The sequence below is a fragment of the Tinamus guttatus genome, unplaced genomic scaffold, assembly GCF_059628265.1.
Source record: "Tinamus guttatus ecotype Peru unplaced genomic scaffold, ASM5962826v1 Tinamus_guttatus_pri_ptg000515l, whole genome shotgun sequence".
Lineage (NCBI taxonomy): Eukaryota > Metazoa > Chordata > Aves > Tinamiformes > Tinamidae > Tinamus > Tinamus guttatus.
The window spans coordinates 464,684-477,400 of NW_028289049.1; the positions used below are offsets into that span (position 1 = coordinate 464,684).

Here is a 12,717-nt window from a genome sequence, read left to right on the forward strand (position 1 = left end):
CGCCGGGCAGGGGAGGCTGCGCTCGCCCCGGCCCCGCGCTGCCGGTGGGCACCGCGTCCGGCAGCGGCTGCCCCGGGGCCACGGGAGGCGCCGGCGGCCTCCGGGGCTGTCCCTGTCGCCAGCCCTCCCGAGCCGGCGCGGCAGGACGCACCGGGGACCGGGCAGGACGCACCGGGGACCCGGCAGGACGCACCGGGGACCGGGCAGGACGCACGGGGGACCCGGCTGGACGCACCGGGGACCGGGCAGGACGCACGGGGGACCCGGCAGGACGCACCGGGGACGCGGCAGGACGCACCGGGGACCCCGCACGGCTCCCCGAGGGCGCAGGGCTCCTCCGCGCTGCCCCTCGGCACCAGCGCAGCCCCTGAAGCAGCCGAGCGCTCACCAGGGAAGGGAATAACGCGGAGGGGTTTCTTAGAAAAGCATTAATCGGCAAAATCAAACTCAAATCAGGAAGGGCCACTCGGAACACGCCAGAGAAAGGAAAGGTGTTACCAAGCTCCGCACTGCAGTCCGGGATTCTACTTCACTGTTTTTATTAAGGCCGGAGCCAGGAGAGCCTGCCCCAAAGCGCAGCTGGCCCTAGGGAAGGGTTTGCAGCACCGTGGTTCAGGGTCGAGGTGGGGACGGGTGCCAAGGAGCGGTGCCTGCTCGCTTCGAGATGCTGCTCAAGTATTATTTGGCTGCAGTAAATTTCCAAACGAAAACTTGTGGTTTCTATTGTAATGAATAGCACTCCATGAAGCATTTTGAAACACCAAGAGAAGCTGAATCCAGGAAAAAAAATAACAATTCGAGGCTATTGCTTAAGCATATTCCAGAAGAAGGTGGACTGCAGTCATGGGTCCCATGAGCAGATTGTTCCAAACACCATGAGCAACTTCCTAACGTTTCCTGAACCGCTTCCGCTCATCCTACCATTCCCTTGCTGCAGTTTTCTGCTGATGCAGCATCATGGCAAGGTAACTCAAAAGGACTTTGCCCCAACAGAACTTGCACACTCTAGCATTTGCCATACCTCAAATGTTAGAAAAAAGGAAAAGCTGTTCTTTTTTTCTCGTTAAAAAACACCTAAACATATAATGTACATGAACCACTGTACCACAGCCAGCTCTTCTTGTGAAGATAGAATTAAAATCACAAATATTGGCGAGGCTCTTGGATGCAAGCATGATGGTCCTATATTCAGTAAAGCAATGACACTCTATGAGCACCTAGACCAGCTATATATTATTGATAAAGGCAAATCATACGAAAATCAGTATTGTATAAAACATAGTTACTTGAAACTCTAGATCACCAGCTCATATTCCAGCCAAGCAAATAAAGGTGAAAGCTGGTACCGTGCAGGGACTGCGGGCCAGGCTCAAGCGAGTTAGGCAGGTCCCAGATGGGCACATCCAAAGGGCTGCTTGGCCCCTTTCCTGGCAGCTCTAGCAAAGCAGCCCAGGACTGAATAAACCCAGTGCAGGATTTTCTTTCTAAATACAATCCCTTTAGCTCAGGAGTGAAAACGGACTGGAGAGCCAAGCACTGCTACTGCTTTCCCAGATAAGATTAAGTTAAACCTTGTTCTGCAGGCTGCCGGGCTGCTGCTGGCCCGCCGTTGTGCACACATACCTACACACATATGTACATACGTGTGTGAGCTCGTACACACCCGCTCCAGCCCCGCTAGCACCAGTAACGGGCAGAGGGCAGGGAGCAACGGGCAGGGCCTGCAGCGCACAAGGGACCCGCGTGTGACCGTCCCAGGTTGCCGCTGTCACATTTCCCAGACTCCGGCCAGCCAAACGTTTCGAGAAGCATTACAGCTCCTCACTGTCTTGAGGGAGAACATCTACATTTATTTTAAGATCTCTACCATTAGCAAAATGAGCATGAAAGAAACCCCTTTTTTCTTGCTTCTTGTTCTTGATGTTTCAAGAACACGGGCATTTCCTTTTCTGCATATTTTTGCTGTGAATGAATCAACATAACTTTAACTGGCTCTGGTGAGGACCAGCAACAAGGTCTTCCAAAGCTCCAACATTCTTCTAGCTCAGGGGGTTGGGAAGTCCTCAAGTTGTTGAGATTAAGCTTTTCTTTGAAAAATTCCCTAACTTAAAAGCAAACACTGGATCCTGATAGTTCTCTGCCCCTCGTGCAAAGCATCCTGCGGATGTTATTGTGTAGCTTTTTATTTAACAGATACTTCAAAGCAGAGGTCTCCAAAGAGGCCAGACTGATGTCACCAAGGCAAAACAAGAATCATTAATCAAGTTACACTGATGAAGCCAGAAAAGGCTGGCCTTGAACTGCAACTCATCACCTCGGGACACTCGAAGAAGATCCAAATTCCATCTCTCCTCTCAAAACCCTGGTGTCCAACGTGAAGCCAGCAAAGCAGTGAGACTACTTCATGGCACACTGGAGCCCAGGCTGCTCTATTCCAGCTGCTTTGGGATTTCTGGTGAGAAAAGCTAACTATTTCACAAACCATAAACATTAATCAGTGCCTCCTGTGTCCTTCCTTAACCCCCATCTGTAAAAATACAAATCCAATCCCATCAACTCTTCTTCACTTGTGCCTTAGCATACAGAATATGTGGTAATAGTTTCTTGCTTGATGTGAAAATAAAAATTAAAGTAAAAAGTGACAGACACAGCAAAGTATACCCAGTAAGTACAAAGCACAAGGAGCATAATGAACACCTATTTCTTTGCTGGTATGTACAGCTATACACCCAGGAAAACATGAGTGCATTTTGCCAGCAGTGATTTGTGCTAATGTAAATTTGGGTCTAATTTCATTTGGGGCCTGTTTTTTCCCCTTTTTTGAGTGATACAACCTCCAAAACAGGACATTTTTTCAGAGAAACACACACATGCAGCATGAGTATGAACTTCCAGGAGGACCCCAGGACTGGGCACACTTCATTGCACCCTATATGTGCAGGAAAGGAGAAGGAACGTGCAAGGCGATGGCAACCTCGCTTACGCGCCCTGGGGATGAGGCAGGGCCAGGGACACCACTAATTATGAAGGACTCCAAAAACACACAGCAAAAAGGCAGGTTAGTTGTTTCTACCAACCCCCTGAACCTTCTAATCTGAGAAACTAACCCTCAGCAGGGGAATTCTGGGGAAATTGAAAATATTTCAGCTTGGCTGAGATAAGGGCGAAGCTGTTTATTTCACACATCTCTACAGCGGCATAGAGCCAAGAAATACTTCTCAGTTATTTTCAACAAAACATGACAAATGTACCAAACTGGCAAGAAAGGGACATTTTTCTGCAGAATTCTTGAATGTCCAAACCACTACCCGCACAAATTCCTCTTCCCCAGCGTGTCAGTAATCTTTATTAATTATTTTGTCTATTTTGGGACTTCTACTAAGCAAATCGGTGCAGAAAATGTCTGAAATCTCTGCTATAAAAGCATGACAATACTAAACAAATAGTGTAAACTGCACTGGGAGCACATTTCTATCCTGCAGAAACCTAGCAAAGGCATCTTTCTCTAACTTTTTCAGCAAATCCTGGACCTGCAGTATATTCCAGGAAATCTCTCTTGCTCTTGGCTCTGATAAGCAAATCGCCTTTTGCGTTTTTCTGCCGCTGAGCTGCTGCCAGCTCAAGCAGGCAGCGCTTGTACAGAACATGACTTCCAGTGCATTACTATAAATCCAAGCTGTAACAGCAGAAAAGTCCATATGACATGAGACTGGGTCCAACGCTACACAAATCACATCCCATGTATTTTGAAGCAACCAGCAGCTTTGTTCTGTGATTAAGAGACAGATGATATCATCTTGTCTGACAGGGAGAAAAGAGAGCACATGAGAGTGAAAAGGCAGTCGGCTTCTTTGTGCTAATGGCCTTACATTCCCTTGGAAATTAGATGAAATTTAGAACACCATTTCTGCCTGCCAGCAGCCAGGAGAAACCTGCAAAAAAGGTGGTGGGCAAAACAAGAGAATGAAGTCTGCAACTTAATTAAACGCATACGTCAAACTGAATTCTAGGATCTACAGAAGATCTGTGTGCTCTCTATTTTCTACTGGAAATGGGAAGAAGCTTTGTAAACACCCTCAGCTTCTAAAATAGCTTTCCAAAAGAGCATGATGTCACAGGAGAACCTCAGCTGCTTTTTTAGATAAAGCTTGATAACTCTAAGAAAGGCGCCGCACGAGGAGATGCTTCCCATGGGGATTGCTCCCGGCTGGCCCTACCTGCACACGTCTTCCCATCCTCCTGCAGCGCCAGCCCCTCCGGACACCTGCAGTAGAAGCTGCCCACGGTGTTGCAGCACTGCGACTTGCAGCCGCCGTTCCCGGCTTCGCATTCGTCCACATCTGGAAGAGGCAAGAAGCGGGAAGGATTGATGAGATTCCGCTCCCACACCAACGCGGGACAGGTCATGAGACAGGAGTAACTATTTTTAATACAGCTTATTTTTCCTACTGTTAAGTTTCAGTGCCAATAGAGGAAAAAGTGAAGGTTACATGGTACAAAATTAGTAATGTGCTATTTTACTCATTCACACACCTAAACCATTACTACTGGAAGGGTCCTGCCTTGGTGAACCCTGGCACATGCATTCATAAAAATACATCAACACTGAACCACGCTTCCCTCTGTAAGGACTATTTTGTTCATGCAAATAAGAAGCAAGACCAAATTTCATTACCTGCATGACCTCTTTTTGGAAAGCCATTTTCTTATACACATCAACAAGCCGTTACCATTTCTGCTCCACATTGGCCTTCCCATCACTGTCCCTGCTCCCTAAACTGGGGCTCGCTCTGCGCCCCACGGCCACGAGGAAAGGTACCGCGGGGAGGGTGAAGCCATCTGGGTCTGCTGAGACCCAAACAAACCCCCTTAACTTCCCCCTCTCCTGGCCCCGAGGCCGCGTCCTCCCCAAAGTGCATCTGGAAGCTGTTAGGAAGCCCTGGAGATGCTTTCCCTACTGATGCATTCTCACACCTTGCTGGAAGACCGGACAGCTACGCTGAGGAGTCCAAAAAGCCCAGCAAAGCCAAAGCAGCCTTGGAAACGGGGGTTTCAAGGAGGCATGCGAAACGCATGCGGAGGTTTGGAAAAGATTTATCAGCTGCTGTCAAATTCCTGACATTTGGCTCTAAACAAGGCACTCTAAAAATGCATTTGTACTCAAGAAGCTACTTTTTTTTTTTACTGTGTAGAGAAACATTTCCTTCTGAAAGTAAAGTAGAAAAATGGAGACAAATGCTATTTTAAGGCGTTTGGTCTGGATGGGAGAATAACGAGCTGTGGCTTTGCCAGGAGCGTGTGCTTCGGCCATACTGTGCACCGAACGTTTCTGCTGCTACTGCGGCTGAATCTCCACGATTCTCCATGAACCTCCAACCTCCATCTGAGCAGAGAGCGCCAGGGCAGAGCCCGGCTCCGCACAGCAGCAACGGCGACACACGGAGCAGCCCTGGTGGGGACTGAGCCCTTCTAAGCTGTCTCTAACATATGCAACAACGAACACAAGAAAAATTCCCACCTACAGAAAGTGAACATCCAGTATGAGAAAAAAAAATTATAAATATCATCTGCTTTGGGATTTAAAAGAAATCTCAAGCTTGCACAAGGAGCACCAGGAGGGGAGCTGAGGCTGCTGGAGCACAGCAAGGAGCACATTATGTTCTGCTCCTGCATCATCAGCTGAAGGGCTGACAGAAACGACCCCTGCACCCTCCAAGTGCTGTTGAGTCCCGCAGCTTACCTCTGTGCAGAGCACAGAATCTGTAGCGCATTTTGTGCAGAGTTTTAATAACTGTGATAATAAAAGAAGATAGGAGAAAATAAGCTAAGATCCACCATGTGGATGGACAGAGAAGGTTTGCCAGCATCTCAGGAAGCTCACAGGAAGGAAGCACAGTAACGAAAGCAGGGATATAAGGGTGGTAAGGAACATAGGGTTAGCAGCAAGTTCCTCCAGCATTCAAACACCTAATGAGACTGTGCACCGAGACTCCATCCAACCCAGTCAAAGGCAGCCCTCTCTTGCCCTCACCTCCAGCAGGGCTGTCCATGTGGTTTTGATCACCTTTTCCATCTGCTCTGCCAGAACAGCAACTATTTATTGCTTTCATTCAAGTTCAACAGGTTATTTTTCCACTCCCTTCCAGCTTTCTGAGTAGCTGGATTTTTTTGTATTACCTTCCATCTGCTGAAAGGGCACAGAATCACTGGAACTGCTGCAAAGTTGAGATTAAATTTCAAAATCTCCTGACATAGAGCCTCTGTTTCCACACTGAACCACAAACCCAGCCTGTCTACCACATGGCTGTTTTAAAGGCTTAATAATGTGTTGTTGCTGCTGGGAACTCCATGCGGTTAACTGGTACCTGGAGGTGCAGCATGTCCTGCTATCCAGCACGATCGCAAGTTGGCCCCCAAAGCTGCTTTATTTAATTATCACTTCTGGGAAAGCCACTGCACCAGACAGGCTCTTGGCAACACAGTCCTTGGCAGCAAAGGGGCACAGTGCACAAGCAGAGGCGCCAGGAGCCTCTCTCTGAAGAGCTTGCAGCAAGGAGAGAATAAGGATTATCCTCAGGGATAAATTAATAAGAGGAAACATTTTCAGAACTAAGGTGCTGCGAGACCTCTGTCCGGAAGGATGCAGGAGCCTGTGGGAGAGCTGGGCATGGATCCTTTCTCCAAGGTCTCCAAACACCAGCGCATCCCTCTCGTCGGATACAGGCTGTACAACAGAGATGCTGCTTGTTGGAAATGCTGAAGCACTCGCAAGCTTCATTGCCTCCTGCATGGCAGCTAGAGCATCTCAGAACATCAACTGGGACAAGAAGGGCAGCTGCTGGGACCTTCTTCACGCTGTTTCCAGATGCTGCCTTCAGCTAAAGCAGGCTGGGACGCGTGCTCCACGGGGAGCACTGCCCTTTCCTTGGGACATGCGCTCCATGGGGAGCACTGCCCTTTCCTTGGGACACTTCAGGAAAGGCCCCAGCGGAAGGAGACGTGCAGGAGCCAGGCCAGCGCATGGGGCGCATGGGGCGCATGGGGCCCACGTGCAGGACTTGCCCTCCCGGCCCGACCCCACGGCCCCGGCCCCTGTCCCACAGCGCAGCCGGGAGCAGCACCGCTACGTCCAGGCACATTCACTGCCTCCTATCACCAAAAAAAAAAAAGTGATTCTGAGAAACTAATGAGCCATATTTGTTTCAAAAGGGGAGAGAGGCCAAGGTTAATTATTTTGCTACCATAAATTAAGGGCCTTTTCGCCATCCAGAATCATCAGATCTGTGGACAAAGGATACTATAAAGTTGCAATCGCCCCCCAGCACAGCGGAATGGCATTTATTCTGCCTCTGCTGAAGGGCTATGAATCAGCTGTCACCACCAGCCAGGTGCCAGGGAGAAAAAGTGGGAAAGGTGGTCACTAAATCAAGGCAGGATCCATTGAAGCTCGGAGCTAACTGGGAGCAGCTGTGCTAGAACGGGGCCTCGCCGACCCTCCGAGTTGTCGATGGAAAAGGTTATATATTACTCCCTAGAGGTTGTCATACATCTTTGAAACAATTCATTAGCTTTTCAGAGGTGCAACGGCCGCAGGCTTTCTCCCATTCAATGTGCTTAGCCTACATTAAAGATTTTAGGCATATGCCATATACCATTCCAGAGCTAAAGATGCTCTTCTCTTCTTCCCCCACAAAGAACAGAGAATTGGGTGCCAAAATCAAAGCCAGCAGAAGGGCCTGGGTCTCCTGGGGAGGTCGCACTCAGACCTGGCTGGGCGCCGTGATCACTGCTTGCCTACGGCCTCTGTGTTCCTGAAACTAGGTCCAAAATCACTTCAGAAATACCTATTTTTGAAACAACACTTCAGAATCAGCTTGCTTTGCACTGCAGGGAATATTTGCCAGGAAGACCATTTACTTTAAGATTGCTTACTCTGGGTTTATTTCCAAAAATAAAAGAAATGGCTGCAGCATTACCTCTTATTTTCACACGTGGTTCTTGCATGAATACAAAATTGGCAACATCTGAAAGATTTGTGGGGGTTATGAGTTTAAGGCCTCTGCAGATTGCCCAGCGGAGGAGTCAATGGAAGGCTCCTCCTCTTTAAAGGGGGAATGTCTGGGATGCCTCAGGCTACTCGGATTCAGCTTCTGTGTCCGGAATGCTCCAAGAGCTTAGCTCACTCAGGAAATGTATATTGTCACCTGCGCTGGATATATTTTTCCAAGAATACTATGAGCAAATATATTTGCCCAAGAATACTAATGAGCAAACGAAAACCTGCAAAAATGAAAGCCAGATTTCATATGCTTAGTCTGTCTTCATGTTTTCATTTCGTTACCAGAGCAGACAAGCACCATGGCTCTCCGCAGCACGTTCAGCGTTTCGCCCCTCTGCAGTTTCCCTGCTGACCCTTGAAACCAAGTACGGGTCGCCTACCGCTGTGCCGCCAGGTTCACCCACAGTTGATTTCCAAGGTCAGGAACAGGACGTGTCGCAGAGCTCCAAGAAACCTGTTCCCTGAAAAAGGTGCCTTGCTGGTCTTAGCTTTGTATGTGCATTAAAGTGCCGTATAAATGCAAATGAATTCAAAATGAGATTTAGTACAAGACTTCAACTTAAACATAGTTTCAATGCATCTCTGTTCCTAAAAAAATGTACAAGTTTGCTTTTTAAGAAAAAGGTGTGAACAGAAGAGAGAATATTGTCAGGACTGAGACTGAAAGCAAGTAGTAGTATCCCACCTATCCCAACGTGGATACAACGCTCCGGCATTCAGGAACTCCCTTTGGCACACTTCACTAAGAAAGACTCAAAGAAAAGGCTGGTAAGAGCAGATGTGGCTATCCTTTATGAGAATGACCAAGCTATTTTAAAGAAAACAGAATTCAAGAACATCTGATGTTTTATTTATGGAGGTTACATACTGCCAGATGAAAGAAACCACCAACTTAAACTGATAACACCACCTCCCAGCCCCAGTTTTCCATCTGCCTTTGGGCTAAGGGACCATGAATATTCACCAGATATTGTCAAGCGACTTTATAACATCTTGCGAAAAGGCCTGAAGGAAACGCAGATACCGAGTGCTCCGTTTTGCAGCATCTGGCTTTGGAGCAAAGACTGCTCCTTTCCTGCATCCCCAGAAAACACACCATGAAGTGACATAGTAATTTTCCATTTTTGAAATAAATTAATTATTTTGGTGGACTCCAGGCAGCAACAGGGGAGTCATCAGAGAACAGGGTCTCCAGAGACAGAGCAATGTCTTTGCACATGGTTCCTGAGACCACAGAAAGTGACTGCAGACCACACGCCTCGGCACCATGTGAGATATCTGTGCACTCCTGACGCGCTAGAGGGGAGGTCCAGGGCCCACAGTCTGGGCCCAACGTTGCAACCTCTTCCCTGACCTAATAGGTTAATTTACGTCACTTAATTTCCCTTAAATGAATAAAATTAGCTGTGGTCATGGGACAGGTTGTAGCCCCCGGCCTGGCCTTGCCTCTGGCTGGACTTTCCGCAGGAGCCACGAGAGGGACCCAGACACTGCTGCTCCTCGTGCATCAGCAGCGCCGGGCGGACGGAGCCCTTGGAAAGCAAAATCTCCACCCCAGCACCAGCCTCCCATTCCCGACGCTCTGCGAGAGCCTCGCTCCCTTTTCATGCTCCCATTAGGATTAGTGAGTCCCATCCCGCCCCCGCCGTGGCCGCCGTCACGACGCCCCGCGCCAGGGACCAAAGCGCTGCCTTCCCTGGGCAGTGGCAGCCCCTGGGGCTGCCCAGGCTGCAGAACCAGCTCACGTGGAGCAAACGCAGAGGGCTGGTGCCATGCAGAGCCCAGGGCACGAGCAGGACCAGAACCAAGGAGCCTCGGCCACCAGCGCCACCCCAGTGACCTCCTCACCCTTCAGGCTGCACATACCTACTGCCTGCTGGGCTAACCTAACCTCTCAATTCATACTCTTTCTGCTTCTGATGGCAAGTTTCCTGACTTTGGATACATTAGACAAACTGTATTTATTAGTATTATTGCCAGTACTCAGGAAAATCCCTAAAAAGATCCCCCTGCTGAGATGCTTCTTTCTGCACACCCTCCTCAGGCTGCTTCGCCGCCTCCTCCCTCCCATCACTGCGCTCCCTTCTTCCTGCAAGGGAAGAAATAAATAAGAGAAGAAAACCAAAAAACATCCTTAAAACCAGCCCTGTCAGCTAGTAGCTGATGAACCCATCTGACTGGGACAGGTTTACTTGTCCCCAAGAAGAACGAAAAATGAAGCAGCAAAGGGCTTGTTTGGCCTCCCTCCTTCCCTGCTGGAATGTGTGTAAACACCTGTCAGATTAGTGTGAGTTATTTCTTTTAGGTTGTGTAAATGTTCTGGAAGAATGAACATCTGCAAGAGATAACAGTTATGCAGTCCAAAAATACTTCCACATACATAATTTAAGGTGCTGGGTAGCTCCCATGCAGAATCCATTAAGAGAAGAGATAAAGATTTTCACCAAACACCCTTACTCCGCTCCAGAAAAATACATTTATTTACTCTAAAACCTATAGCACACAATTCTCCACTTGGCCAGCTTTCCAAGACTTCCTTTTGGGAGCTCAGCAAACAGGCTGATGTTCCATGATTTTTTTTTTCCCCACTGTATGGCCAAAGCTGCTGCATTTGAAGGAAAGGCAGAAAGATGACTCTCATGGAAAAGAACCTACGTTCCTGTTGTGCAGGAGCTGAACAACTTCCTTCAAAGCTTCCCAATCTTTGAGGAGACCTCAGCGCTGTGAGATTACATAGGTGTTTGCCAGGGCTGAATATAAAGGCATGTATGCCAAGAGCTGTTGTGCTCTATTATCCATCGCTATAGGGATGCTCATCCTGAGCATTCCTGTATTTGCTTGGGCTGGTGAGAAAAAGAACATCACGACCAGCACTCTGCTGCATAACTCACTGCAATAAAAGTTACCTCAAGGAGGACTTTGTCTACCACAGGGCAGATGCGTTTAGAGGCTTAAGCCTCTGGATTTTACCTTTTCAGGACTGAAACAGGAACAAGAAGAGTTGTGATAAACTTACACATAAAAAAAAAAAACTGCCTTTAAAAATATAATAATAATTTAAAAATTAACCTTGCTAACGTGAACCACAGGAGTTAGAAAGCCAATCAAGTAGCATCATTGTTTAAATCATAACTGTAAATACAAAAAAGCCATCATTAGGGGTTATTCTTTACAGAGGACTGAACATTTTTAGTATCTCATTGAGACAGAGATACGCAACAGTCCATCATTTGGTTCAACAAAGCACAATTAGCTCGAGTGAATCAACACAATTTTCCCACTTTTTCCCCCCAGCTTATTTATAAGGTCGCTGACCTCAGCTGACACAAGGCACTGACCTGGAGGCTCGCTGCTCATTTAACAACTGCGATTCGTAGCCTAATAAGCAGGAGCAAACCCATGTGAGAGGATGCCTTAATTGGCCTCTCAGAGGAAAACTCATTACCAAGACAAAGTAAAGGCCACATGCCACACACAGCTACACAGCCTTGGCAAGGGAAGTGAGTCTAGGTGTGCAGAAAAGCATCAGGTTTTCCTCCAAATTGGAGGAAAACATCTGAATTTTTTGAGGCTCGCTTTTGTAAGAAAACTTATAGGAGATTCTTTACGTTCAAATACAAAGCTGTACTTAAGCAGAAGAATACAGTTTGATATTCAGTACCCATAAAACTTATCTAGCCCTAATAATGCAAATACCATAAGCCCATTGATTTCTGCTTGTAAATAAAAGAGAAAGTGGAACCACTTTAAGGTGTTGTTATATTTAGGCATACAAATGCAAACCAAACCGCAAAGAGAACGCAGACACAGAGACAGCTAAAGCCCATCTGCTGCCCAAGCCCCCTCACCAACCCCAAACACACGTTGGCATTTGGAGAGGGGGGGTTGGCACAGGCTGTGGGGATGTAAAGTGGGCAACAGAGGCCCATGAACATTAAATTACGCAAAGAAAAAATGCACAACTGCCTGCAGCACACAGGTCTGCGTGCACAGGTTTGACAGCAAGAACCTGAAGTGCCGTAAAGCTTTCCCACATAGCTTTCATTAACTGGGGAATCCTCAGAGCAGCTTCCCGGAAAAACAGCATTTGTCATGATCAGAATCACAAAATACATCTTGATTTCTTGAGCTGTTCCATGAATTATACTCTAATACTGACACCACCTGGAAAATGAGAGGAAGCACGTTAGATTGAAATGCAATAAATGAGGCAAAAATTAAAGGAAAACCTACGGATGAGGTGGGAGGAGGAGTTTCAGAAATGGCCCAAAAGGTGTTGTCAATGGCTACAGACCAAGCAAAGAAAGAAGAGATCTTAAGAATATCAGCAGGATCGAGAACAGAAACAAATCTGCACCCCACTGATGAACAGGAGGCTGCTGCTATCTGTAGGGACAGGAATCTGAGGGTAGAATTTGATCGACATTCCTGAAGCAATTGGGTAAGCGCTTCCAGGAAATTGGAGTGTAACCTCTTTTCCTCTCTCTTTTGTCCTCTGTACAATACCCAAATATTTCAGAAGGCAATGCCCCCCACCAACATACACACACAAAGAAAACCCCAAATCTACCCATATACAATTAAATATTTAGAGAGGCATTCCCTTACTCATATCCTTCCCCTGTTTCTCCCCATGCTGTCTTTTCCAAGAAAAGCCA

The 12,717-nt window shown here is 47.6% G+C and overlaps 1 protein-coding gene across 1 annotated transcript in view; it reads right to left on the reverse strand.

Annotated features, from left to right (window-relative positions):
* Positions 1-12,717, reverse strand: part of MEGF6 (multiple EGF like domains 6) — a 65,396-nt gene that overhangs the window by 32,512 nt on the left and 20,167 nt on the right. Inside the window, exon 5 of the mRNA XM_088533731.1 lies at positions 4,218-4,340. Coding sequence (XP_088389857.1) covers positions 4,218-4,340 — 123 coding nt within the window. The remainder of the gene's footprint in view (positions 1-4,217; positions 4,341-12,717) is intronic.